This window comes from Platalea leucorodia, assembly GCF_965183815.1.
Source record: "Platalea leucorodia genome assembly, chromosome: 12".
In the NCBI taxonomy this organism is placed as follows: Eukaryota; Metazoa; Chordata; class Aves; order Pelecaniformes; family Threskiornithidae; genus Platalea; species Platalea leucorodia.
Window position 1 is genome coordinate 10,277,946 of NC_138834.1, and position 27,757 is coordinate 10,305,702.

At 46.4% G+C, this 27,757-nt stretch overlaps 1 protein-coding gene across 3 annotated transcripts in view; it reads right to left on the reverse strand.

Moving 5' to 3' along the window:
* The window catches only part of TTC28 (tetratricopeptide repeat domain 28), a 185,019-nt gene that overhangs the window by 51,446 nt on the left and 105,816 nt on the right, over positions 1-27,757 (reverse strand). For 2 of the 3 annotated variants that reach the window (XM_082325233.1, XM_082325234.1), the window contains exons 2-5: positions 27,533-27,680; positions 24,465-24,737; positions 23,305-23,435; positions 1,219-1,726 (exon numbers count right to left, since the gene is read on the reverse strand). In XM_082325233.1, coding sequence (XP_082181359.1) covers positions 1,219-1,726; positions 23,305-23,435; positions 24,465-24,737; positions 27,533-27,680 — 1,060 coding nt within the window. Of the gene's footprint in view, positions 1-1,218; positions 1,727-23,304; positions 23,436-24,464; positions 24,738-27,532; positions 27,681-27,757 lie in introns of those variants that run through there. The other variant, XM_082325235.1, reaches the window with a different exon arrangement.

Consider the following 27,757-nt stretch of genomic DNA (forward strand, 5'->3'; position numbering starts at 1 on the left):
TGCTGGCAGCAGAGATGGGGGATGTAGTTTGTGCTTTGCTAGATGCATCTGTTGCTGTTCTCCGCAAAAGCCCTTACATAAATGTTACAGGAAGCCAGATGCAAGGCTTCATCCCCCCAGCCCTCTTGCCCATCGGGTGCTCTGTCACACTAACAGAAATGTTATCAATGCTCACTGCTCTGTAATGCTAAGCACGCCACAGGCGCTTCTGCCTCACAAACCTACTTTGCCTCACACATGTGCCCTAATTTGTGTAAAGGAGGAGATTTGCAACACTAATTAGAAAGCTAGGCCTGTTTTGTTTTCTCCAGTTCACCTTACCTTCTTCATTCAGCTCCTGAAGACTCAGCTATTAAGAGAAATTAAGTAATTCATCAAGCCCTTTTCAATTACCTGCTGTTGATAACATCAGAGTACAATTAGCATCTACAAATGAACCAAGTGCCAACTGCCAAGCAGAAACAGAAGCTAATTTACAGCGTGGGGCGGCCTGCAAGAGCTGAGATTCAGGGGCTGCCAGCAAACACATATTTTGTTATACCAGCAACAGCCCTGTTCTGCCACTCCCAGCCAGCTGAGAACACATCCCTAACGACAGCTGGAACATCAGCAGAGCAAATACCGCATCCCACAGCAGAGATGGAAATGCATCTTTGGTCGCTTCCACATCTGGTGCTGTGAAGAAGCAGCAGGAATGGACTTCACTGATGTAATTCAGTCCTTCCCAGCCTGCCAGCAGGATGCCAGTGTCTCTCCTTAGAAGAACATGAGACTCTTACACTCTATTATTTGAATGAGTACATTCTGAAAACAAACTTAGTTAGGATTTCACCCATGTATCTCCCAACTTAGAAGGCAGCAACATATTGACATACCCAGCTGACAAGCTCCCAAAGAAACAGCCAGGTAATAAACCATATCACTTCTTGCCTTACTGCAAGACTTGTTTCTGATACCTGAAGAGCTCTTCAAATGCACTTCACCTTTTCATTTCCCTTCTGCCATGAGCTTGTGATTTCTGGTGCCTTTCTGAGCAGGTTAATAATTGAACATGGGATGCATTACATTGGCACACGACCTGCCAAGTGCCTGTTTAATTTATGAAGACAATCTGGTGAAACTGGGGTAACTCAGAAGATAGCACACAACAAGCCTCCTGCAGCAGCTCTGATAGTCACAGCATTCCCTGACAAATTCTGCTCCATGTCAGGGCCTTACCTAGATTGGAGGAGGCTCTGCCTTCAGCAGCTCGGTCCTGCAGGCTCTCAGCGATGTGCAACTGTTCTTCATGGTACTGCTTAGCCCTCTCCAGGTCCTGCATACATCTAGCTGCATGCCCCAGGCCAGCATAAGCTCGCATCTCAATGGCCTTTTCAGCCAGCTCCTGAGCCAACTCCAACACATAGTTGTGGTAGGACATGGCTTTGTCGAAGTTCCTCCGGTAGTGGTAAGCACTGCCTAAGTTGCTGTAGGCTCGAGCTTCCTCCCGCTTGTTCCCCAGCTCCTTGGCGATCTTAAGATGTTGTTCATGGCACTGCACCGCATTTTCAAAATCCCCCATTGCAATGTACACTGCTCCCATGTTGCCCAGCTCCCGCGCCTCAGAGAGCTCATCTTTGGACTGCTTTGCAAGGAGGACACACTGCTTGTGGCTAGCCAGTGCATTTGGGTAGTCCCCAATGGCTGTGTACACATGGCCCAGACTGCTCAGTGCTGAGGACGCTGCCTGCAGAGATAAGAGAGAAAAAGTAAGTACAAGTATTAATGGAAACAAGTCAGAGGGTCCCAGTCCTAGAAATCAAAGCCACAAAAGGCCATTTTGGAGAAAGAATGTGACTAGCAGCTAGAAAACCTGCTCTATGCAGTTCTTCTACATCCCTCAGGGCAGCTCAGGCAGAGGCAGCAGGAATGGGGTTGACTCAGGAGAACAGGGCTAGGATTACCTCTTTCTCCGAAGCGTACAGTGTGTCTGTGTACCTGGTAGAGGGGAAGGACGGTGCTGCAAAGATGCAGAGACCACTGAGGAAGCAGAGAAAATGATCGCTGCAGAAAACTGCACTCCAGGACCACCCTGAGCTATCCCAGGGACCAGCGCTTCCTCTATAGACAGCCACACCTCAGGTCACCTCTAATGACTACTTTAACATTTATATCAAGTCCTGCCAACACATGAAACAACGCTGTGTATGGCGGCTCTTAAGAAAGCAGACAAATAATGATATTCACCTGCAGAGAACATTGCAAATGAATGCTTGCCTGGTTCCACCCTCTACCCAGTAAGCTCACGTCAAAGCAACACTCCTGAGACCCTGCAGGCTGATGCCAAAGTACTGTCAGAGACCAGCAGCAGAACACATAACTTGACATAACCATGCTGCAGGCGGAGCCACCACGAGGACTCCGCAGTCTCTTCTTTCCAGACTAAACAGCCATTGAATACCTGCTGCTGGAAAACTTACATGCTTGCAGGCAGCACTCAGCTGGGAGAAGGGAGATGCCTCTGCTGCTTATCTTGCAATACCAGTAGGCCAGTGTGCAGTCACCAACATCTTCACGTACTTCTGCTTGGCTGATCACACCACGCTCTGAAGAGCGCAGTTCTTACTGTGCAGCATCAGGGTCCTTCTAGCACGACATCATTTGTTATTGAGCCCCAAACAACCTTGGGACTGTAGCAAAGACAACAGTATTTCAGCAGCTGGAGCCTCTGTCCCCTGGGGACATCTTAAATAAATATAGCTGTTTGAAAACCTGATTTCTTACCACTGAGAAACAGCTGTATTTAACAAGACAAATTATCTGAGAATCACATTCTTTTGCCCACTGCATCTACCAGGACGCAGGCCTTCCTTCCACCTGGCAAAGCCAGAGCATACACAGCCAGACAGCAGGGCAAGAAGCCAAGAGCAGGGATATGTTCCTTCTGCCTAATGCGTATCTGCTGCCTCAGCACGGCTGTTCACTCCAAAGCCCTGACCCCGAGTCCTCCATGGTCCCTGCATATGCATTTCCTCTGCTACCCAGCTGCTGCTGCAACCCAGTTCCACAACAGCCATCTTTTCCAAACCTCCAGAAAGGAGCAGTCAGGGTGAGTGACTGCACAGAGATCGGGCTCAACCCTCCCTAGCACCCTAGCTCGGCAAAGATCCAGTCCACCCTTCCACCTGAGATGGTGACACAGCATCTCAGGACACTTGTCCTTACTATCTGAAGTGGCATAACCCCGTACTACCAACGAAGAGGCAGCCTCACCCTTTTCTGATCCTTGGCTGTGCGCACCCAGTGCACCCTGAGGCTAGTGTTCGTGTCCATGTGGCCGAGTCTGAGCTCCCCAATCACCGGTTCAAATTTCCTATTTCCGAACAGGCAAGATCTTCGCACTGAGTGGTGTGATGGGGGGAAGAGCAGCTCAACCACACCACCAGGCTGCAAGCAGGTGGGGCCCCTTGGGCTGTTCCAGTGTTGGGAAGCAAGGCATGCTCCCTCTGTTCTTGCTTTCTGAGCTCAACCACTGGAGCAACCTGTGTGGCATACTTTTATTTTGCTACTCCCCTCTTGCTATGACTTGGATGGCCCTCCAATACAGCTGATACCGGTGCTGTTTGTTTAAGCAGTAAACACACTTTACCTTTCAGGATGTAATATCCGTAGACGCAACACCGAAAGCTCTCCCATGAAACAGGATTCCATATGGTAAGTGCACGGAGTGCAACTGAAAGCACCTCACAGGTCACGCCAACCAGCTATCTCCAATTTGAACGCCACGGAGCTGGAGAAAGGCTTCAGTACTATACCACTGATAAACACACCAGCCTAATCCCCAGAGAATGCAAGACGAGCTGCAAAAAGTGAGCTTCGTGCTCTGCATGCACGAGATGTGACTCAGACCACAACTCCGCAGCAAGGTTCAGTCAGCAAGAGGGCCTTCAGGGTCAAACTCACCTAAGACATTGTAGATTCAAGCCCAACTCTTTCAGCTGTTCTAAGCAGCTGCCTCTTCCACACTACAAGCGCACAGAAATGCACGCTGACATAAAGGTTGGAAGGAAAACACTTAGTGAAATTAAGCAGCTGGAGAAGCTAAGGGATGGTGGTGGCTCCCTCTCAGTGCCCAGAGCGACGATGATGAACCTCTCCAACCCACCCAGCACCAGACCAGGAACTCCTGCCATGTTTACCTGCAAAGTCATACATTTGCCCGCAGGAGCTACAGGAGTTAGAGAGCTTTCCTTCACCCTGCGCATTCCCTCTGGGCAATCGCCTCCCCTTGACAAACTGGTATGTTCCTGCTTGGCTCCCACCTGCAGACCGGCTGTGCCCCACAGATAGGATTTTAATTCCTTTCTCAAAGGCAAATGATTAACCTCTTCCTGGCCACACTATCTAGAGATCAGATATAAAAAGAAAGCAGATCAGAAAATCTCTTCTACAGGAGGGGAGCTGGCTCAGCACCTCTCAACTGGAACTACATTTTGCTATTGAAATTGCATCCCTGAAGAAATGAGCCTTTCATGACTTTCAAAAACAGTGTCAGGAGAAACCTTCCGAAAGATTATTTTTACTAAAATTACATCATGATTGGAAGAGTAATGCTAAGTCAGAGACACCTGTGGGCCAGAGCAAGAGGAAGAAAGCACAGGTGACAAATTATTTTTGTGATCAGCAGCATTAAAAGAGTAATATTTGCACACTGAGGAACTATAAACACGCTGTGCTGATACAGATTAATAGAGAAACCATCCTTTCTGATACAAGAACCTGAGATGACAGATTACCTATTGACCACAATTTATAGGTCATAAGATAGAGAAGTTATAAGAAAGCTCTCCCTTGGCCAGCTCCATAAATAGCCAAGCTGCATTTGCTCTCCCTGAGGCATCCTTTCAGGCAGCTTAATTATAATGGAAGAAGTGCCAGAATTCAAAATGTCTTAAGTTTTTTCACTTAGTGCTGCAGATGAACTTCATTCAACGCAAGGGACAATGCAAGAACAGCAGTGGTAGAGCAGCAGCCGCCATTAGGAAGCCCGGCAGCATCCTGCAAGGCCACGGTGCCACTTCACATGACAGCAGGACAGGAAAGCCTTGGGCTCAGTCCCACAGATGGCAAGAGCTGTACTGATTTCATGCTGACAATACATGCTATAATGAACTAGAAATAAGTCGCTTTTGCTGCTGTAATTACCCCAGACTAGAGAGGGGAGCAGCTAGCAGCAACTCTTCAGTGACATACACCCTAGTGACAGGCTGGGGACAAAGCTACTGAACACGCTGCCACACGGTCAAATGGTTTCTTGGGCTTGGGAGATGTTTCTCCAACAGCAAGCACCACAGGTGGTGTGAAAACCAGCTAAACCCTCCAGAAATAAGTGATTTACAGCTTCTGCAGAAACACAGGCATTCATGAAAGGAGAAATTGCCTCTGTTGGAATGAGGAAGCCAACACCAGTTCATGCTGGTAGCACTAGAGACACAGGGTCTCCAGCTGGATACAAGCTGGACAGACATGCTTCCTGCAGGATGGCAAGGAGGAAGGGACGGGCTCTTCTTCAGGCACAGGCACATGGCTCAGAACATCAGGGACCAAAGCAATATTCACTCCAAAAGTTAGCTCTGCAGGATACTCTGCAGAGCACCGCTGACTTCACTTCACTTCACTCCTACCTCCCACAGCTCCTCCTCCCGCTGGAAAATTCCACATCACCAGCTAGACCTGGCATCCAGCCGGCCGCCACAAGATGGGCGCCCAACAGGACAGCGACGCCTCACGACCTGGACCTGCCAAGTGCGGCAGCTGGCTGAGAGGGCCACAGCTCCTCGCTCCTGGAGGGCAGGCACTGGCAGAGGCCCCAGCCCCTCCTCGGTGCTGCCGCGACTGCCCAGGCTGCACAGGCAGGACCAGCTGCCTCAGCGCAGGCAGCAGCAGGCAAAGCTGGGAGGAGGCCCTGCTCCATCTTGGTCAGACTTGCTGCGGCGTCAGGGCAGTTTGGTCCTGGACGGGCTCTGGAGCAGTGCAGTGAAGTAGCTTTTTGGCTGACACCAGCGAGGAAACGCTGTTATCTAAAAGAGGGTCTGAGGGAGCCTGTTTTGAGGCTGCTACAAAATCAACATGAAAATTTTTGCTCTGAATTTTAATCCATTTTTATGCAAATGTTCATGAATACTAATATATACATAGTATTGAGTCATTTGGAATCTCCCTAGGAAAAAAAAAAGGGAAAAAATAGATACATGCAGACATCTTGCACAAGCCCACACCAAAACACTGTGTGGGGCCCATTACAGACTTCAAGGTACATCGGAGCTCCCTTCGTTTTGCTGATGAGCAACACACTCACTGCTGCACAGGACAAACCAGCAAAGTTAAAACACAGCACAACGCAATCAGCAGAACAGATTCAGCAGCCTCAATTAATTCTGGAAGACAGGCCACCACTACCAGCAGCACTTCTGATATAACTGGGAAGAGAATGGAAATGTCTTTCTGGAAAACAAGGAGTCAGTGAAAACTGTTGTCTCCTAGGGCTGCTAAAGAAAAAAAAAGTGGACATTTATGCGTGCAGATTGCTGCATAAGATGAGCTATGGCAAAGAGCCATCTAGACAGAGACTCAGATGATGTTAATGCACCATGGCTAGCAAAGAGAGGCATAAATGGAAAGCAGCAGATCTCAGACCTTCTGTGCACAAGAGAAACTTGCCAGATGCAGAGACTGCTCATACCGTACACGGGAAGAAATCTTTAGGAGGTCTCCTAGACTGGGAAGTGGATCACAGGAGGTGAAATTTGTGGAGCTGGAAATGTTTATTCTCAGGGCTCCTAATCCCTTTCCCCAACAGCATTTCCAGATCACAGTAAAGACCTAGAATAAAGAGTACAAGCTTGGCAACCGTTCTCAGGGCATGAAAAAAGACTTGGCTTAAACATCTGAGTGCCCAGGGCTGGATCATCCAAACCAGGATGTAGGAGCAGAATAAGAGGAGCAGAAAAGACAAATAAATAGGAAGAGACAAAAAGAGAAATGGAAAATGAAGGGTAAAGGGCTGAGAAGAAACAGCTCAACATGATTAGAAAGATGGGGCTGTTTCCAGAGGCTAGGCTGCTGCTCACGCAGACAGCTAGACAAAGACAGGAAGGCCACCTCTACCCTCTGACATGGCCTTCGCACCAATGCTCCCCACGTGTTTTATTCTGCAGCAGCTTCCACTGTTAACTGATCTGAGTGCTCCAAGAGAAGCACTTCTCAGTCACCTTGGAGTCTGCATGAGCAGAGCCTATGGCACTTATGGCTTCCCCAGGGCTGGTTGCCTGCAGCATCTCTTCTCCAGCAAGATAAATATCTGTACTCCTTATGTGCTCGTGGGGGCAATCAGTGGCAACTGTGGAGTTTGACACCAAAGCAGCATTTAGGAACAATTTGGTGATTACATCTGCTGGGGGACACCGATGACTCATTTTAGGGGGTTAGTAATAGGATTCCAGACGATAAATTTATCATTGTATACTTAATAAAATCCTCTGCATAACAGGATCCACTGGGAACTCTTAAGTGGCTCACACATTGGGCCAACAGGGTAGGGGTATTCCCATATGTACTGGTGTAAGAGTCAAAATGATGCAGTGAGAGTACAAGGTTGACACTAGCTGCGCACATGAAATGGGCTCCAGCTGTGCTAGCACAAACCTCTGCTTGGCAACAGGGTGATGGGACACTACAGCTTCATACCACTCCGGTTTTGCATCAGCAAACAAAGAAAATCAATGCTTTATATATCTGACAAAGACAAATTTCACAGTGGGGATTGCTTACACCTCCAATTATGCAATTTATCACTTTAATAGAAAGCAGATTCTTCTGCCACTGAGCTAAGGCACAGAAGGGAGTTCTCAAAAAGGTTTCTAATTGCTATCTTTTTCATGGGAGCAACAGCGAGCTTAGGTTTTTCAGCTCAATAAGGTAAAGAGTCTGATGTTAAGCAGATGTGCATCACAGCATGACAACTAATAGGGACCTGGTGACTTGGAGAGATGTGTTTCTTAGATATTTCACCCTTGCCAGAGAATGGGCATTTCCCAATTATGTTACATTTAAACAATTCTTTAACCGATTGCACAGCCTCCTTAAATGAAAACACTGCATAATAATTCTAAAATGGGCAAGGTGAAAATGCTCTGCCTGGTATCTCACTATAAGCTAGCCTTAATCCCCAAACACAGACACCAACTAGGATTGATCAGAGATCGAGCTTTTACAGCTAAGGTGGGGAAATAACTGGCACAGACTAAGCATTTGTGAAATTCAAAAGCCTGACTGCAGCATGCTCTTGCATGCTGTTTTCTCCACTTCCATTCTCCCTCTGGGCATGGGGTAACAGCAGTGCCTGATCCTACACGATGCAGTGGAGCTGTATCCAAAAGATCAGCCATGTATACTCATAAAATCTGTACTCAGGAGAGTCAGCAGTATGCTCTTTTCGAGAGCCAGCATACCTCCTCATACACATGCTCTTGCTCTTGAATGCAAGCAAAGGTTTCCTGGTTCATTGAGTGTATTTTGGGGGCGGTGAGGGGAAGGCAGCTGCAACAGGTTGTTTCTGAACACACACACACACAAAAAAAAAAAAAACTTAAATCTGAAAGCATTAACAGGATGAATTCTGCTGGCTTCACCATAAAGAGTAAAATCTCACCATATCTTACATCAGTGTAACTTTTCTGTGTAGAAGTACAGAAGTTAGCTTACAGTAACGCAACACTGTGTAAGCATTTAAGCTCTTTCTGTATGAAAGCATGTAAGCTCTGTTTTATAGGTATGGGCTACGTAATTGCTGTGCACACAGGCAGGACAGTAGCATAACAGGGGATGAGTACTTTCAGGACCTACCAAAATGATCCAGTGGCTGTAAATTGCACTTTATCTCCGCTTCTGTTAAGCCCCTTTATCATTTCTTCAGAATCCACTGGTATTCCACAGCTAGCCTTGGAGATTTCCTGATTTATGTACTAATGCAAGTTTCACATCCAAATACAGCAGGTGCCCCATCAACACTCAAACCTGCCCTTCCCTCCTCCCTCAAAGGCGAGGCTGATGTGCCAGTACCACGTCCAGCTTTTTCCTTTGTGTGGCATGCTTTTGAAAATAAGAAAGGAAGCGGCAGGCAATATTCTGCTCCTGTACATGATCTGTACGCAGGAAGAAGGAACGGATTTGCTTTTAGGTAATTATTTCTTGGGGAAAAAAAAAATACACTGGAATCAATATCCCTGTCAAATCCAATTTATTTGTAGAAGGTCTCAGTCTTTTACATAGAAACTACCAGAAAAGTAAAGGCCATGGAACAGAAGCACTGTTATCTGAATGGCTGGAAGGAACTTTGTAACTGAAAGGGAATAACCAGGAATTAATGACACAACAGAAAAACTCAAAATATACAGCAGGAAGAGATAGCTCCAGTCCCCTCTTGATTAACGGATTAAATCCATAGCTCTGCAGGTGTTAAGGACTTGCTGCTCGTGACAGAGGCTGCCATGCGTTGTGCTTACAATCCACTCCCAGCCCTCTCTTTCCTTACTTGTTCAGGGAAATGATGATGTTCTGGAGGACTGATCATTCTTCCTGTTTCATAGCAAAATAATCATCCAAATTATGTGAATCCAGGCAAATCTGAACAGCACCACAGCCCGACTGCCAGGTTATTCATAGTCGGTCATCTTCCTGAAACCAAAGGCTTCAAAGGGAACGCTGACTTTCAGCTGCTCATTTGGAGATCAAAATAACACCGCTCCAGTGGAAAATCCATTTACTTGATCTCCTCCATTATCATTTAGGAACTAGGTGTCCACTTCTGCCTAGAAAACTTGTAAAACCAAACCTGGGTTACTCCCTTAACAGAACTGCACATATTCTTGACCAAGTTAGCAGGGTTTTGCTGGAAAGCCAAAGCAGTGACTAGTCCACACCGATACCCATTTCTTAAGAGTAAAACCGCTTGTCACTCACACTGGAAAGGCTGTTCAGGTTCACTGTGCGAGCTGGTGCAGCACACTCACTGTGCGAAGGCTGGGTACCCAGGAGGAGCATGCTTCTTTTCTGGGGTGGGCTCTGCAGCACTGAATTCTCATTCCACAAAGGAAAGGAAGTCATGCAAAATACACCAGCCCAGGAACACCAAAGTAGACCTCAGCATCAAGTCTAAGCATCACCTGGGTCTCACATATTTTTATCCCAAGTAGCCAAAATTTGGTAGCTTTCTGGACATAGTCTAAAAGGCTTCTGTGTGAAATCACTTGAGAGAGGATGGCTGACTTGACATTTTTAATGATGATGTAAGAAAAAGAAGCCCTCAGTTAAAACCACAAGCTTCTCTGAGGTGGGGACACTGAGGAGTGATTCATGCCCTGGTCAAAGTCAGTCCTGGAAGACTGAGCCAGCACGTTACAAACTTGGATCTCACAGAACCCAGAGAAGCTCTTTGTGCAGGCAAAGGCACTCCTACAGTGGCATGTTGACCTGTGCCAATCCTAACACTACTCCTGCTCATAAAGCTGGATACCACTTCACTGGAAACTCAATATGGGAAAGCCTTGGCTGAGGTGGGCCTTCAGAAAACCCAAAGAGTGCTGCTCCCTGAGCTGCAGCTCTTACACAAGTTTTCTGCTTCATTTCTTTTACTGCAATCGGGTACAGGCCTCAGTAGAGTGCTAGGTTTTGCAGATACTGTGAGAGGTAAGTAAAACCAGAAGACTGCATTGCTTTCAGCTAAAACCCGTGTGCTGTGGAGGTCAAGTGGGGACATTTAAAGGAGATCCTCAGGAAGTATTACATTTCCCTTTTGAGTCACAAGTCCAAACAAAACAAAGCATATGGCCTTTTAGCGCATTCCCAAGTTTCCTGCACTGGTCAGACTTCCCTTCGTTCTGCTTAATCCTATCACATTTGAACTGGACAAACCTCTGTGAATCCAGTCAAGCCGACTTTCTCTAAAAAGAGCTGCTAAAGACAAAAAGAGAAAGGCAAAGGATTTATGCTCTCTTTTACAAATCCAACTACTTGATGCTTAGGCACTATGGCTGATTACATCATGGAACTCATTCTCTCACCCACACAGGCAATTCAGTCTAAGACGTAATGCAGTGCTAGTGCCATAGAAGACCCAGAATCCCCAAATGAACTCATATGGCAAGTGTTTTCCTAGCAGCTGGTACGAGCCTTCCTCCAGGGTATGAGGGAGTTTGCCCCAGATCCCTAATAAAGCAAGGCTACCGTCTGCAATGAGAGGCTGAAATCAATGAGGCAAAGGATAGCACTGAACTTTTTAATGAGGGTTTTAATGTATACCTACATCACAGGTCAGACTTTTGAGTCCCAGTGGCTAATCAGAGGCCCCTCAAAGACCATCTACCTGAAGTATAAGTATACATGGCAACAATATGAACTGGGAAGTGTAAGTCTAACTTTGTATACCCAACAACAGAGCCAAACATCTGGGCCAGAAAAAGACCGAACTTTAGTGAACTGAACTATGCTGAAAAAAGCGTCCAGGAAGACATTCTGCAGACTGAGTCAAATCTCTCACAAGCTCTCTCACATTAAGCTGAAGTCACAACACCTGCAGAACCTGAGACTTCAAGGGCAGCAGGGGTAAAAATAAAGCTTCTGTCCTATTAGGAAATCTGGAAAACCAGTCTGCCCCACTCTAATCTAGCTCTGTACTGGCTGCTTCACACCCCTTCTTCAGCAGCCCTCCACAGAGGTATTCAGCACACCTGTGCTACCCTGATCTGCTCAGCCAGGTCCTCCTAGCAAGTGGCCAGGATTGAGGTTTCGGTTCTATAAATCAGGTCACTCTCAAGTCTCGTACAAAATCAGCAATGATTCTGGAAGACCTGGACCAGGATCTGCAAACGCCTCCTCAAAAAAGCTGGGAAAGTATTAGCACCCATCTCCTCGTAAAACAAGCAAACACTTTGGTCCTACACAGATGTGAAGATGACAACACTGCTTTTGGTGTGAAGGGCATGTGTCTTACAAAACAAAAAACACTCTACCCACAGTTAGTCTCAACATAGCAACAATCAGGCACACGTGCTGGGATGCCCTACGGAGCCCCCTCCTCCTTCAGCTCAGCCTGCTGGCTAATCCCTGCAAATCCTGTTGGGTGCCGCCACTACTTCAGCTGCCAGTCGGGAAACTTCTGCCGATCCAGCCAAGGGTGCATCCGGACCTTACCCATTTCTGACAGCACAGTACTGGGAGAGTGAGGGCTGAAGCTGCACCCTGGGCAGTGAGTGACTCTTGGCAGCTTCCCCCCCAGTAATAATGAAAATACGTATTAAAACCAGCTTGAGATCAGCAAGAAGACTCTGTGGTGCTAGGCTTCGTGCAAAGGCTCCGATTAGACAACAACTTTCAGGGGAAAAGTGACCCTTTCTTTCTGCAAGTATCCAGTCCACGAACTGCAAGGGCTGATCTTTTTACCAGTTTCTGGCTTCTGCAGGTAATTTTCCACTGAGTTCCTAGGAGCTGACGCTGGTGTCTCACCTCTTTGGAGAGCAGGGGTTAGGAGCAGTCTTTTGCTTGAGTGGTTAGCAGCCTGATCAACCATTCTGCTGTTTGTAAATCCTGTGTAAAGTGTCACGGGATTTGGAAAGTTGTTTCTCACGCAGAGGCTGAATCAAAAACCAGCTAGTTTCAATTTCTTCAAAGTACCTCCAGGACTCAAAAGATCCCCTAAAAGAACCCCAAAGAAAAACAGAAGGCATAATGGAGAAACAAGAGTGAAGAGGTAATCCCATGCACTAAAAATGTTTATGAATATAGATGCACCACAGTCACCCATTTATCTTCTCGCTGCTTGACCTTTTTGATAAGATACTCGGGGTTTTTTGACACAAGAATAGGACACTCCTGCAAAGTTACCATCTCTGCAATATGTACGCACAGTGCTTATGCAACGGGCTGCAGTCTCTTGATGTTCTTGCGGTATCAGTAACAAAGAGACACTAATTTCTTAATAAAAGCTCTCACGTCGTTTCCAATCTCTTCTCTTGAAAAAGCTCAAGAAGTGAAAGCTATTTGCTGTTTAATGCAGTAGCAGTGGTCACACCCCAAACTTGTCATTCCTGCATTTCTATTAGAAGTGGCACATTACCACTAATATAGATTATCAATTAGCAAAGCCCTCCTGTTCCTTACTTCTGGAACTCCAGTCAGATGTGATAAAGCTGTAAGGAATAAGGTATATTCTCCTCTTAGTCTTTCCTGTTCATGTTGCTACAGGCAGCAGATAATCCACTTCACTACAGAAGAAGAAAAAGGATAGAAAATAGAAAAGCAGAGAAACAAATACCTTCTCTGCTCATTTTCTGCAAAGCTCTGTCACTTACTGCAGCAAGTACTACTTCCCTACTTCTGCCTCTACAGCCTGTTTCTGATATCTTAGTCAATGTTTTCATGCATGACAAATTGCTTTAGCCTGAAGACTCTTTCCAGTTCTCATTTGTGAGGTATTTATATCCTGCCCTCCTTTTCCAGACTGTTTGCAAACATAACAAGATAGCTGCAGTCACAAGACTTTCACGTTTTTCCTTTCTGAAAAATTTGGTAGCCCCAGGGACAGACCACCTCTTCACATGGCTGAGTCCCACACAAATGCCACGGGCAGAGAAACTGCTGTGGGCTCCCTCAAGCTGCAGTTAATGAATGAATTTGATTCTTAGCACTCCAGCTGAGACTGATGATAGTGAAGCACAAACGAGGAACCAAGTGACCAGGTGATGATCACGTCAGGATTTTCAGTGAAAAAGGGACAAAGTTGGCCCTATGAGAAATTGTATTTTAAAACACCTGAAAGCCATTTGAATGCAATGGAGAAGGATCCCTGCTATGAATGATAACCCACGCAAAGCTAAATTCCGCATAGAAAGGAGCAGTACCCAGCCCACTGTTGTGCACCCAACTAACTAACGATACATGAGCAGAAGCATAAACAGAAGGGGTTTCTTGGCAGCAGTTAAGATACTGCTCAGGAAGAACAGGCAAACACAGAAAGAGCCTGTTTCACTCTGCAGTATGGAAGGTCTGGGTGTGCCTTCTATTTTCCCAAAGACATGCTACAGAAATCAGAACCTAATATAAATGAGATTTTGCAAGCACATGTTAGCTAACCAGAAGAGTCTTTACCTCACTGCATACATTTCTCAAATTCCCTTAAAAACTATCACCAATGGTAAGAAAAATCACACACTTGCAAAGTTTGATTCACATTAAGCTCGGGCTGTGACTGGGAAGTGGAACGGGGTAGTAACAGACCAGCCCTTCCCACAAGACATGCAAGAAAGACGGGCTACAGGACTCTAGCCGGTTTTCAATGTGTTGGTATCTCATCAAGCCTTCCAGGACAGCCTGAACCATGCCAAGCCAAGAGAGGGTACAGCATGGTGTGCTGCCATGCAACAGAAGCCAGACAGCTCAGATGTGATTGCAGGGACTAAATCAGTAATGACAAAGAGCCTTCCACCACCTTCTATGCAACATCTCTCCAGCCTGTGCAGGTAAGGGACAGGGAGGTTCACCACCCTCTCTGGAAAAAAAGGGACAATGTTTCTGGCTGCTTTATTGTCCCCACAGCCCCTTTTTTAGTGGAGTATGCCTTTTCCAGTTATTCTCCTGGCCTTCTCCACACAAATACAGGATGTAGCACACGAAACAAGATGCTTTTGTCAAGAGTTCACTACATCACATAACCATAGAGACAGAAATGCCACGTAACTCACTAGCGGAATCTGAATCAACCCCAACACACACTGAGCTGTTCGTCACATAACTGAACACTTATGTTAAAAAAGCACTGGATTGATCACAAGCAATGTGGACACTGAAGAACAACAAATTAATTGAGAAAACGTTCCACACCACAGAAATATCATTCTTTGCTTCCTGAACATACATGACAGTACAAAGATGAGTGCACTTCTGTTTGCTATATGCTAGCTAGTCCAGGTTTTTGGTACAGGCATGGAAGCTGTTACCAGTATCAAGTCAGAAAAATACTTCTTCCAGAACGTCATCACACAGTCTGAACAGTTCCTGCTCAACACATGTACCCTTAGCAGCCACAGATGTCTCCTGGGGCCTGGTACATACCAGGATGCCAGCTGCGTCTGCCCCGAAGGGAACAGACAGACCCCTGCATGCTCCAAAAACGCAATGCACAGACTCCTCTCTCTCAGGGGCCAAGCAGCTGCAATGGGACTGAGGAAGCTGTTCACAGCTGGAAAAGCAACTCTCCGTGAAGCGACTTGGCTTGCTCCGGAGAGAACTGCAATGACAGAGTTGGGCAACAGGAGAGCAGCACCACCGTCTCTGCAAGGACACAGCACAGCACAGCCATATGCCAAAACGTGCAGGCTGCTCAGATCCCGGCTACGAGGTCAGGCACTGGCACTGCGGTGAGGAAAAGCCGTGCTGCTATTGAGCGTGAGCTCTACTCCAGCTTCATCTCAGTGACAGGCTGCAACAGTGTGAACCTGGGGGAAGTCTACACAGCTGTGGAAGGACTCTGGATGCCTGACAAGGTAACCAGGAGAGGAACCTGGCCCACAACTAATCAGCTGCACATGTTCTGATGAGCTCACTCCACACTAACATGCCCTATGATGGTTTCTCCAGAGAGGAAGGGTTGCACAGATTCACGCTTCCAGCCAAATCTGCAGCACAACTGCAAGGACAGGGACCCTTGCAACTGAAGCACAGTTGTAATTTCATCTCTGGCAGGAGCCCTGTGACTGCCAGCACAGTCCAAACACAGAAATCATTCTGGGCCAGGAAGGGATGCAGGCAGGCAGCCAGGGAGACACTCCACATTTCGGACAAGCTCTAGTGCCATTCATTCAGAAAGAAGTTCAGCTAGGGGCACATCCACCTTGCTCAACATGAACCAGAGCTGATACCACACTGACACGTTTGCTTGGAGCCGTTCAGCTTGCAGTGCCAAAGGTGACCAGTTTATGGCATCAGCAGCACCCCGGCCTTTGCACAACCATCCCAGAGCAGGGCAGCTCAGGGCACTGCAGGCAAGGTTCAGAGCAAACTGGAGGGCCCCACAGGTCGTATTTTAGGAAGAATGAAGACAGAGCTGCTCCTGAAGGACAGCTGTGCCACTTCTAACTCAGACTGCGTTCCAGTCTTTTTCCTTATCTAACTCAGCAGAACAGGTATTTCTAAAATGATTGGCAAGGAACATAAAAATAAAAATTCTTTTGCCCTGCACCATAATGCACACAAGGAGTTCAGGCAAAACGCTAAATACTTACAGCTTTGCTATTTACTGAAGATGTGGCTTGTACAGACAAAGCACGGCAGGAAGGACACCTGGAAAGCATTTCCCTTTCCCTTCAGGATGGGGAAGAAAACCTTGGCTTTACAGAATTTACAGATTTCAGTAGAAAGGAATGATCTATCTTTCCATCTGCATCTCCTTCTGGAAATAAGAAAGTGAAATCTGATCTTTGACTTGCACAGCCTGACAGTAAGTAGCTGTAGTTTTACAAAATGTAGGAGCTTTATGCTGTGTTTCATTGCTGGCTCAGGCATGCTTTAAAGGGGACTATGAAAAACTACTAAAATTGCAAACCTAAATAACCACCAACGGCTGAGCTGCACACAAAGTATGTTCAGACAGTTGCAGAATCTGCAAATTACCAGCTGAATCCAGACACCGATTATGCCTGTCGCAGCAATCATATTTCACTAACGCTCCTCCTCCAGAGATGCACAGCAGCCAGTTATCCCTGACAACCTTCCATCATGACAGCCCTCTGATGCCAGCAAAGGTCTCTCATCGCAGTCAGTCCCATGGCAATGATCTCTCTGCAGGAGAAAGTATAGCACCTAACTGGCTTCTTGAGTCTACTGGGCTTTGAGCCCATGGTTTCTCTTTATAATGGAAATTTCTGCATTCTGATGTTTCCCCTACGACACAAGAACTTTCACAGATATGCAAGAGCAAGGTGACAGAAAACCCACAAAAGCCTGCTTAATGAACACCTTTCTTCTATGCCACTTAACCGCCCCATTCTAATCATCATCATCATCATCATCCCCTTTTCCTGCAAATAGTCAACCTTTCTGGAAAAAAATGTGCTGCAGCTGCACCAAACACAAACTGCCTTACACTTGCAATCATTTTAAAAAAACATCCTGAGACAGTAAAATCTAGTTCATCAATTTGGTTCTGAGCATATCCACCTATTGCAGACAATTCTCAGAGCCACATATGCTCGTGCAGATATCAAAGTGCGGCAGCCAGTGGCCATAGAAACAGACAGACAGTAACAAGGGGGCATTGAGCCCTAGCCAGTTCTGCATCTATTCCTTCCAGAAACAGCTGCTTCTAGAGGGGAGATAGGGGGAAATCCCTTCAAAATGGGGCCAAGAATGATTGCTGCAAGCTGTTGGGCATCCTGAGTCAACACAGGGGCAAGCTGGCATTGACAAAGTCTGTCAGTCCATCCTCTGCTCTCCTCCGGACCCCACTGCCCTACCCACAGTCACACTCCCTGAGAAAAGGGGCAGCAGGAAACAGACTCAAGTCATTTGGCTGCATCTTCATCCCAGCTCCAGGGAGAGTTCAGAGGCTCAAATAATCCTCTTCCTCACCAAAAGCCTTCTGTTCATTCCCGCCTAGTGAAGAGGGATGCTGCATCTTGAACGACAGGCCCAGTTCAGCTCCAAATGTGCTGGCCAGCCAACACACAGGAGCTGCCAGCACCCAGTGGCTTTCTGGCAACATCACCCTTCCCAAAAGCTCAGTGCTGGCAATGCACTTTCACACAAGCATTAATTTTATTATAGTTAGTTTATGATTTTGCCTTACTGCCCTGCTATTTTTGAATGTGGGGCTGTAATAGAAGGCGTCTGACGGCCCAGGAGAGAGGGGAGCTATTACATTGTGGAGTCCCTGCGGTATCGGTGGCCTCTGCAAGACAGGATTCAAGCATAGCCTACGTGAGGGTTTGGACACTGAACCCGAGGAGGGGCTCCACAGCTTTCCTTTCCCTTTCCAGTTCTGCTTGTCAGTCCTCACAGCTTCAAAACACTCTCTCAAGTAGCATTTTTCCAAATGAAATGCTTTGGAAGGAACACAGGTCCTTCCAAATGGTCATCAAAAAGGGCCACTCCAACCCATCCTGAGAGATCACCCACCATTAGCTCTACCTTGGCACTCTGGCCTTACAGAATTCGTAACACAAGACAGTTCTGCACGCCTACGGAGCAGCTAGAGACGAAGTGGAACAGGGACATGGGAGACTAGAGTTACAAGCGTCAAAAGCTTTCACATTTGCTTTTTGATTCCAGCCTTTCCTCTGATCCTGGCATAGTTCATCAGTTGCATTACCCTCATCTAAATCACAGCTCGTGATGTGGCGTCAACACATACTACATGGGTTACCTGATGGCTTTCAGAAGATCAGGTTACCTCGTGTCAAAAACAAAGTAATTGGTTCAGAAATGTTGTACAGACATAACATTCTGCATCTCCGGTAGTAAAAATGGATAGATTTGTACTGCAAAACAACTAATGTGCACTAGCTATCTTATAAACCCCAACAGAGGCAAGACACAAACTGCTTTTGCCAGTAGGCAGTGAACTCCTGGTCTTCCTTCTGCCTTTGCAGTGGCACAGACAGACCCGTATGAGCCAAAACTTGGCATGAGAGCCAACACGTGACTCTATCCTCAATATTACCTGGCTGGTTTCTTGCAGCAAAGACAGGGTCAGACTGAGTACTTAGCCATCACACCTTGAAGCCTACCATTAAGGAACCAGGCCACCAAATCTGAAAAAGGAACTTGAAAGTTCTGCAATTTATGATTTGAAGGGCATGGCTTCTCTAGCATCCTTAGGTTCCTGAAAGATGAATGACCTTGTAAGTACTACTCCTGAGATGTAGTCACGTCTTGCATTGATCAGGTAACAGGCAGTCTAGGAGATTAAATTCACGGCCTGTTTTTCCTGGGAGGTGATCAAAGGACACAGGTTTTAAGTTCAGTGTCAAGTTCAACTCAGCAAGTTATGCTAAAGGTTAACTTGATCCTTTAAGTGAAACCTTGCCTTGCAACCCTGCTCCATCCTACTCACACATACAAAGTCTTTTATATGAAGACACAGGAATTCATTAGAGTTTATGTTCTATCGGGACTTTAAGTAATTACTGAATCTGATCTTCTGCCCCAACATCTCTCTCTACAAAGCATCAGTTTGATTTATTCCGTTTTGAGTGGAGATACATTCAGTCATTAGTACTTAGCCACATTGTCACAGCTAGCCCTGTCCTGTATATTTAATTTTGAGTGGTTTTTGACTTGGCAGAGGTGACCTCCCAATGGTAACTCTGTTGGCTGGCATAAAAACAACTCTTCTATCAGAAATCCCATAGTAGCGTAAATGCAGGCCTTAGTCCTCTCTGAGGAAAAGCTCACAGACTGCAAGCTTCTGATGCTCATCAGAGCCAGCTTCTGTGATGGGCAAAAGACAGTGAGCTAAAATAACATAACTCCAGTCTTCCCTCTTAACATAATCTGTCCCTCTTCCTTCTGCACATCACGAGTACCTTGGCTGCTGCTTTAGGGAACCCCTCTTGGTAAAACTCCCAGACCTTTCATGGGCATTATGTAAAAACTGGAAAAATGAGCAGCAGCCCGAGCTACCAGTACGTATTTTCCTCAGCACATTAACAAAAGACAACGTGCATTGACATTTTCCTAACAGAAAGTACGGAATAAGTCACAAGAACATGAGGCTACTGCTAGTGTAGGACAGGGCTGTAACTCTTCATCTGTATATCTTCAAGCAGCAAGGAAACAAAGTCAACATTTCACTCCACCGTAGCGAAGTCGGCTTAGAGAGCAGATCCTCTCATCCGTGTTCAGAAGCACTAACCCCCGTGCTGGACAGCATACCATTATTTCAGGACAGAAGTGGTTAAACTCTTAACAGCCTGCAGCTGGCTCTGAACAAGAAAGGAAAAGACAAGCCTGTATCTAGGGACCCCACCAGTCTAAGAGTGTTTTACCTCCACCTCTGTGCACAAATTAAGTGGGTCTTAGTCAGAGCTAGTGCTAATGGAGCTGCCCGAAGACGAGCTCCCTAACGCACACACACGCACAGAGCTACCGTCCCACCAGCCACCAGTCCTTGTGGTCACTCTGTGTTCAAACGAGCTGCACAGCATCCCACTCACTTAGGAAGCTACAGTCAAACTGTCTCCCTAGGGGCTGTAAAGACGCAGTTCAGGACACCCACACTGCCACCAGTGGCACAGCTGAAACATGGATAGGTATATCCACATCAGCTTCACTTCAGCCAGTACAGGAGACACCGTTGTAAGAGCAGCAGCATAGACTTCATTGGGACTCTCAACTTGAGTACATTCCCAGGGTCTGCAGCAGGCCAAGACAGCCCACGCTGAAATCTGCTCTGCCTCAACTTTGCAGAGAAATGACAGGCTACCAAGCTGCACTGCTATTTCCTCTTTAACTGCATCTAAACAATCTCAGAGCTGAACTCCTGCACTCACCTCCATCAGAAGAGAGGCAACCATCCTTCTAGATGGTCCTGCCTGCCTTCCTCTCCTATACTGCCCCTCCCTTCTCTGGTCATCCTTTTTAGGATGGTATCCTACCGACCACAGTGACCATCTGCAAAGCTCCACAGGAACCAAAGAATGCATGGAAAGAAAGACCGAGTCCCTTATGGTTTCTAGTTTCCTGAATCAATTGTACTTTTAAGTCTGCTAATTCTCTCAGAAACAATCTCACAGAAATTAGCTCATCTGGATTTCTTGACCAGCCACTGCAGCTGGTCAAAAAATCCAACCCATCACTTAACTGTGATGGAAAGCATTGAAATGACACTGGAGATGACTACTTCATGGTGCCCACTACAGCATCTTGCCAAGAACCAGTCTTCTTACTTGTCTGCATAGACCAAAAACACATGTATGTTCAATACCCCAAGGTCTCTCTTGGACATGCTAGACGTATGCCAAATCCCAGCTACTTCTGCTCCATTCTCTCTCTGGGCACAAGTATCACAAAACAGCCTGAGCTTATCCCCACATTGTGACTGAAAAGAGCGGATGAGCTATCTGGACATACGGACTGTGCTCGGTATGATACGGTGCTTGCAACAGGAGCTGCACGGACTCCCTGGGCCAGGGAAAGAAAAATGTTTAAAATCTTCAGTCCATCTGAGCAGCTCATACGATTCCCCATTCAGCTGACAAAGTTTCCCTTCTCAAGGCTTGTGTGGGGGAGGACAGACCTGAATGCTCCAGCCAGACCCTCTGCAACTTCCTCCCGGGTTTATGGGCGACACAATCCAGCAGAAGCCCCTGGTACACCCATTTGCTTCAGCAGCCTCAGGACCCAGTGCTCCCTCTGAGGGTAGCAGTCTCCCATACAAAGGGAGCACTTTTTAGCTTCTAAGCCAATTCTCTGTACAGCTGGAGGTAGAACAATTACCTCATTACAGTCGCACACCAAATTCCCTTCTGGTGGAATTCACATCAGCACTACTGCAACTTTATAACATTTGCATTATAAAAATGTCTGCAAAGGAGGCCAAGAAAAACAGCTTTTTGTTCAGAGGAAGCTCTGTGGTCAAGATGATGTCATCAGAAAGCGCCAAATTAATTTCCTGTGGTTACATCCTACAGGAAATCCAAGAAGCTCAGCTTTCTTGCTAAACCAAGTAGTCATTTGTTGTCAATAACTGTTAATTATGTGCCCAGATGTGTCATAAACTAAGAACTATCACGATTAGCCTTCATTCCCTGGATTCCTCCCAGATCGGCCGTTGGGATCTGTTTAGATCAGCGGCCTGAAGTCAGTGAAATGCACCAGCACTTGCCTCCCTGGGCCAGCCCAGGGGCTCTGGGGCGCAGGGGCTGCTGCGCTCACGCCACGTGCCAGCACAGCGAGTTTCCTGCCATTTCCTTCAGCCCCCTCCCCACAACGGGGGGATCTGCTGCTTAGAGAGATACCATGGAGGAGGAGCAGCTACGTAGATCAAACTCTTAGCCGGAACGGGGACCCCTAATCAAGAAAACTATAAAACCAATGATGAGTAACAGCTTTTTTGCTCTGCATGAACAGAAACAAGGAAACCAGGAAGTTTTCCAGCTGGTAAAATAATCATGAAAATGTCTAGCAGGTCCCTCCCCCAGTCACAGTCCTTCCACAACCTACTGAAAGACAAATCTCTCCAAGGCTTACTTGATATTTAAATTATAAAATAACACTTCACTAAGCACTTAGCTAATTCAAATGGATCTTTTCAATGACTTATCAGTGGGAAACGGATCTCTCCCAGTTTTAGATCTCCCCAAAGCTACTTGCATTTACATGAATTCACACCTGCCCTGCTGCCTCTAGCCACTCCCTTCACCTGCCACACAACCCACAAGCCCTCTGTTTTCCCATTCACAGTAGAGGGGAATCCACTGCAGGGGGGTGGGAATAGCTTTTGTACCTGTAACCTGCACTAAAATTATGATTCTGTCCTTACAGTAAACTTTCACTAGAAATCTCCTGGGACAGACTCTTCAGTCCACGTAGCATGCTTCCCTGGCCTGGCAGGGAGCCCAGCATAACACCTCAAGAGCTGAATAGTAAACGGTCAAGGCAGATCAGATCCAGTCCAAGCAACCCCTACACTTTACACAACATTGTATTTTCAGGTTTGCAAGGATTCTTTTTCTTTTCACTACTTTTTAAACAAAGCATATTTTACGTGAACGTTTGGGACAGGGACCTAGCTCATCACTTGTCCGGAAAAGGCACAACATAGGATGCACCCTAATGGAGTTCAAATCAGTAGCATCTGTATCACAGGGAAAACAAGAGCTGATGACAGCCAGGGCTCAACTGCAGAGACGTTGTATTGACATCTACTCAGCAATAGCTTCTACCCTCACACCCTAGAGCCTATGCACTGTGGGCAAAATGGACGGGAAGGGAGAGGGAGGCAGAATGACTTACTCAGAGCCACATGGAGACTAGAGGCAAGGGGAGGCAAAAGGACAAACCAAGCATCCTGCTACCCTCACTCACATACTGTATCTACTGGTACAAACGATTTCCTTAACAAAAGGCAAGTGAACAGCTGGGAAGAGAAATCACATAGCTTCCAAATTCTCAGAATAACAGGGCAGACAGACAAGACTTCTTGACATGTTCATGTATCTCTAGAAAACCATGCAGTGCTGACTCCCAATCCGGTCTATTTAATAAGCTTCCTACCTCTCTGTCCTTGAGTTTCATGGCGAGCACCAGCTGATGTCTGTGGTTAGTAAGGGCCTCCCGGTAATTTCCTTTGGAGAAGAATGCGGAGCCCAGATTTCCATGAGCTCGGCATTCTCCCGTCTGGTCACCTGAATCACATGCAAACAAAACAAAGGTTAGCTAACAAAGATGTCACTGGAAGCATCCAGCAGAAAGACTAGAACTCGCTGTACAAGTGATGCTCCAGTGTGAGAACCAGCATCAGAACAAACTCATCCTTATGTTTAATACAGAGCCTGCTGGCCTTCAGAAACTTCTACAATAGCCATCAACCTTATTTTTAGAATTGTTTTAATTTCTTCTTCGGCCTAACACTTGGCAATTTCCCATTCTTCCATGTTTATTCTTTTCTTGACATTAGCAATTTATTCGTGAAAGTAAGTCAATGGCTCAGGCTTAAAACAAGTAAAGAGCATGCCAGCTTTCCCAGAAAGCAATTCTGCAGCACAGCTCAGCTCAGACACAAAGCACATCTACTATTGTCTTCAAGACAGTAGTCCCTGTATTTTCAGCGAGCTCTCCTAGCTAGAGCCCTCAGTCATTATCGTCTCTACCTCTGCAAGGTTATGCCTTTCTGTCTCACAGACTGTCTCCTCACCTACAGCACCCTGAAAGCTTGCAAGCTCTCAGTGTTGTGCAGGATAAACCGTACACGAGAGGCATTTTCCAATTTGTTTATTTTTTAAACCCTCTTGTTCATCCATTGTCTCACTCCTGATTTGTTCCTTCCCTGGCAACTGCCTCAGAAGCACAGACTGAGTACCTTATTCCATCTAATTCTTGGAAAAACAGATTGCTTCATTTAAGACTCATTTAAGGTCTTGAGGCCAAGTCTACACAGGGGTAAGACCAGTTCCCACATACATAACACGAGAAAATTAGAGGACCCTGCAAAACCTTAGCACATTCATTGATCATCTGCCCCCTCACACACATCAGTAACAGGGCTGCACAAGCCTATAGTTTACACATTTCAGAAATTTCAGATTTGATTTAGCAGCTTGTGAAATCCCACAGAAACCTGAGTATTACAGAGAGATGCTGACCATTAACACAGCTATTAATTTGTTCCATCTGTACCAATCCAGCACTCAAGCAAGTGAAATGAGAACTCTTACCTAAAGTCTTGGCTACGTCCAAGTCCTGCTGCATGTATCCAGTGCTTTTCTCCGTATTCCCAAGGGACCAGTACGCGCTGCTCAGTGCAGAGAACACTGATCCCCGCAGCTTTAGGCTGCAAGTGCCGATCTTCAGGGCAGCTTCTAGCACCACCACAGAAGCCCCATGGTGGCCCGCAGTCAGAAGTTCCTGGCCAATCACAGACACCACAACAAAGGGGCTCTTGTCCAACTTCATCTTCTGCAGTTGTTGATAGGTGGGCTCCAGGGACTCTGAAATACAAAAACGAAGGCAGAGTTACTCAACAACCCAAGTTATTTGTATCTAGAACTCATCTTCATTTTTTGGTAACCAAATGACATGCGAGTTAAGGGCCAGATTGCCCAAATCAAACCAAGATTTATTATGGGAACTCAGGGCTCAAATGCATCATCTAATATCTAGTACATCAAGACAGATCAACTAGCAAGCTGATGTTTTCCTTGCAGAAGGCACTTCAGGAAGACAGCACAAGCATGCAGAACAGTCTCATACTGAGCTCTGAAGACCGGCCTAATGGCAGAAGGAATACAGAAAACACCTGTAGAGGTTTGTAGGAAACTGGAAATGGGCCACCAGCAGTGTATAAGAGCACTGCAGTTTCTGCTCCTTCAGCACAAACTTTCAGCTGAACGCCTGCAAAATCTGTGCCTGGTCAGATACCACAGCACACAATGTGTGCCAAGAGAGGTGACAAAAACCACAGAAAGCAGCTGCTCCTTCTGCAGAAGGTACTCCTCCAGAATGACAGCACTGAACCTGCCAATCTACTTATAATTGGTCTGATTTTTCCATCATTCAGATGATAAAACATCTTGGCTGCATGTTTCAATACAGACATCAATATAACAGGACTCCAGAATTTGCTGACCAGTGGCATTTCTTGATTACATGCTCTCAACCTGAATCAACACTACCACAACCACCTCAGAAAGCCACCTGCTCCCTGTTTTCATCATTTCTGCCTCTCTACAATCACCAAGTATACAAGCAACAACAAAAGAGGATTTTAACGCTTCCCTAAAGATGCAAACAGTGTGAACCTGATGCCAGTTGCTGACACACAATTAGATCCTGGGATTAAATGCAGATGTAAGAGGACAGAAAGAGTTGCTGTAACATGCCACCATGCTTATCACTGCAAGAGCAGATAGGAACTCAGTTCCTGTCTTAAGGAGGTTACTTATGATCTAAGCCAGGTAATCCAGGCAAACATAGGGAGAGAGAGGGGTATAGACAAGGAGAAAGGAAGAAAAAGGAAAACACAAGGGAAGTGCTCCTGGTAACCGTAAAGTCCACTAGGAAAGGGAGAACCAGCATGGTGACAGAAGGGCAGACATGGAGTTCACTACTGTTCTTGTACAGCAGCAAATGGTAAGGGAAGAGACACAGCCACAACCAGGTGAAAGATGCAGCAGATTCAGTTACTGGGGGAGTACTGAGGGAGTACTCTGGGGGAGCAGAGTCCACATCTCTGCATACTGTGGACCCACACTCCCTGAATCCCTCAGTGTCTGCACGTAATAATCTTTAGCACGCCACTGACACACATAGCCCTTCCACCTTTCCAGTTGCTCCTCTTCTTTCTCTGAATGCAAGTATCCTGGAAGCTACCACTCACATCAGTCTATCCATGGCTTCAAACAATCTATTATCCCGGTGGAATCAAGTTACAAAGGACTGGCTTTACACCATAGACAATACCTGGACAGAACTTCTATGTCCCTCCTAGAAAAGGAGTTCTCGGAACGGGGGCCAGAACACCACATAACAACTACTTAAGTGCTTACAGAGTGCCTACCACAGTGGGACAGAGACGCTGAATATTCATTACAGTAGTACAGTATATACACACTCTCAAAGTAAAACTAGTACTTTATAAGCAAGGCTACTCTACAATCTGTCAAACCAGTCAGTGGGAAGATAACAACTGGAGAGCAGCAACGCTGAGAAGCGCAGTAGGGAGCAGCACTGTAAATATACAGCAGTGAGACAATGAGATCATCCAGCCAAATTTGGGGGTGCTTACATAGAAATACCACATCACCTGCATTCTAAGCAGCAGCCACAGCACCTTTGGGTACCAAATGAAATTAGCCTCACAAGGTAACTGCTATATAGGACAGAAACTTCCAGGTGAATTCATTTTAGAGGACAGAGAAAAACACTGTAAAAAAGGAAACGCCAACAGGGATGTTTTTTCATTTCAGCGCTCTTGGCCCCTAATCCCTGGGGTCCCCAGCAGCACATGCTGAGGATGAGAACTGCCATGTTCCCTCCAGGAAATACCATTAGGACATCGCAACACAAAGCTTGCAAGAAAAACAGAGCAACAGAGAGACAGAGCAAAGAGGAGACTACCTCCTTCCTCTAGAGAGGAAAATCCTGGAAATGGGGACATTATGAAAGACAGGCAAAATGCTGTACAGTTAATACAGCTTCAAGGTCCACGTGATTTCAGCACTCTTCCTGATTATAAGTGAATTAGCAGAGAAGCCTTTTACCTTCTGGAACGCTGTGTTTTGAGAGACATTAGTACCATGGAAAAGCTGCTGACATGTTCTTCTGGGCAAACACTGGCCCAGAGCATTTCAGACTCCCTGTTCGCAGTGGCCAAGCACCAGAGCATTGTGGGAAGTTGTTCCAAGTAATAAGAAAGCCAGGCCCACAGTAGCGCACACCCCTCTATCTGCACTGATACTGGACACAAGACAAATGAGCAAGGACTTAATTGGAACTTCTGCACACCACCAGTCTGATTCATCTCCAGTGCCTCTAGAGCTGGGTATCACCATCTCACTGTCCCACTGAATCAGAAGAATATTTTTTTTTTTTACCTCCTCCTACTTCGGGCTCCTTTGTCAGCACCTGCTGACTCAGTAGAGAAGTCAAAGCCTGAAATCTTTCCCTTCAGGCCTCCAGGTTCTCCCCCCTCAGATGCTGGCAGAGTCACCCATGAACTGAAACTATCGTTTCTAAGTACCTCAGCAGCAGATCACCATCCTTCAGAAAATCTGCTGGTGCTTACCTCGCATGGGAGATTTCATGGCGGCCTCGACCATGCCAACCAGAAGCTGAAGACTCTTGGGATCTTGAGCCAGTCCTGACGCAAATGCTGCCAGTGCATCTGCATGACGTCCAAGATACTGAAGGGCCACACCCTGTCGGAAGTATGCCTGAAAAGCCAAAGGGAAGAAGAAGAAATGCCAATTACTTAATTGGTAGAAGTCACAAATAACAATTCTGCCTGTGA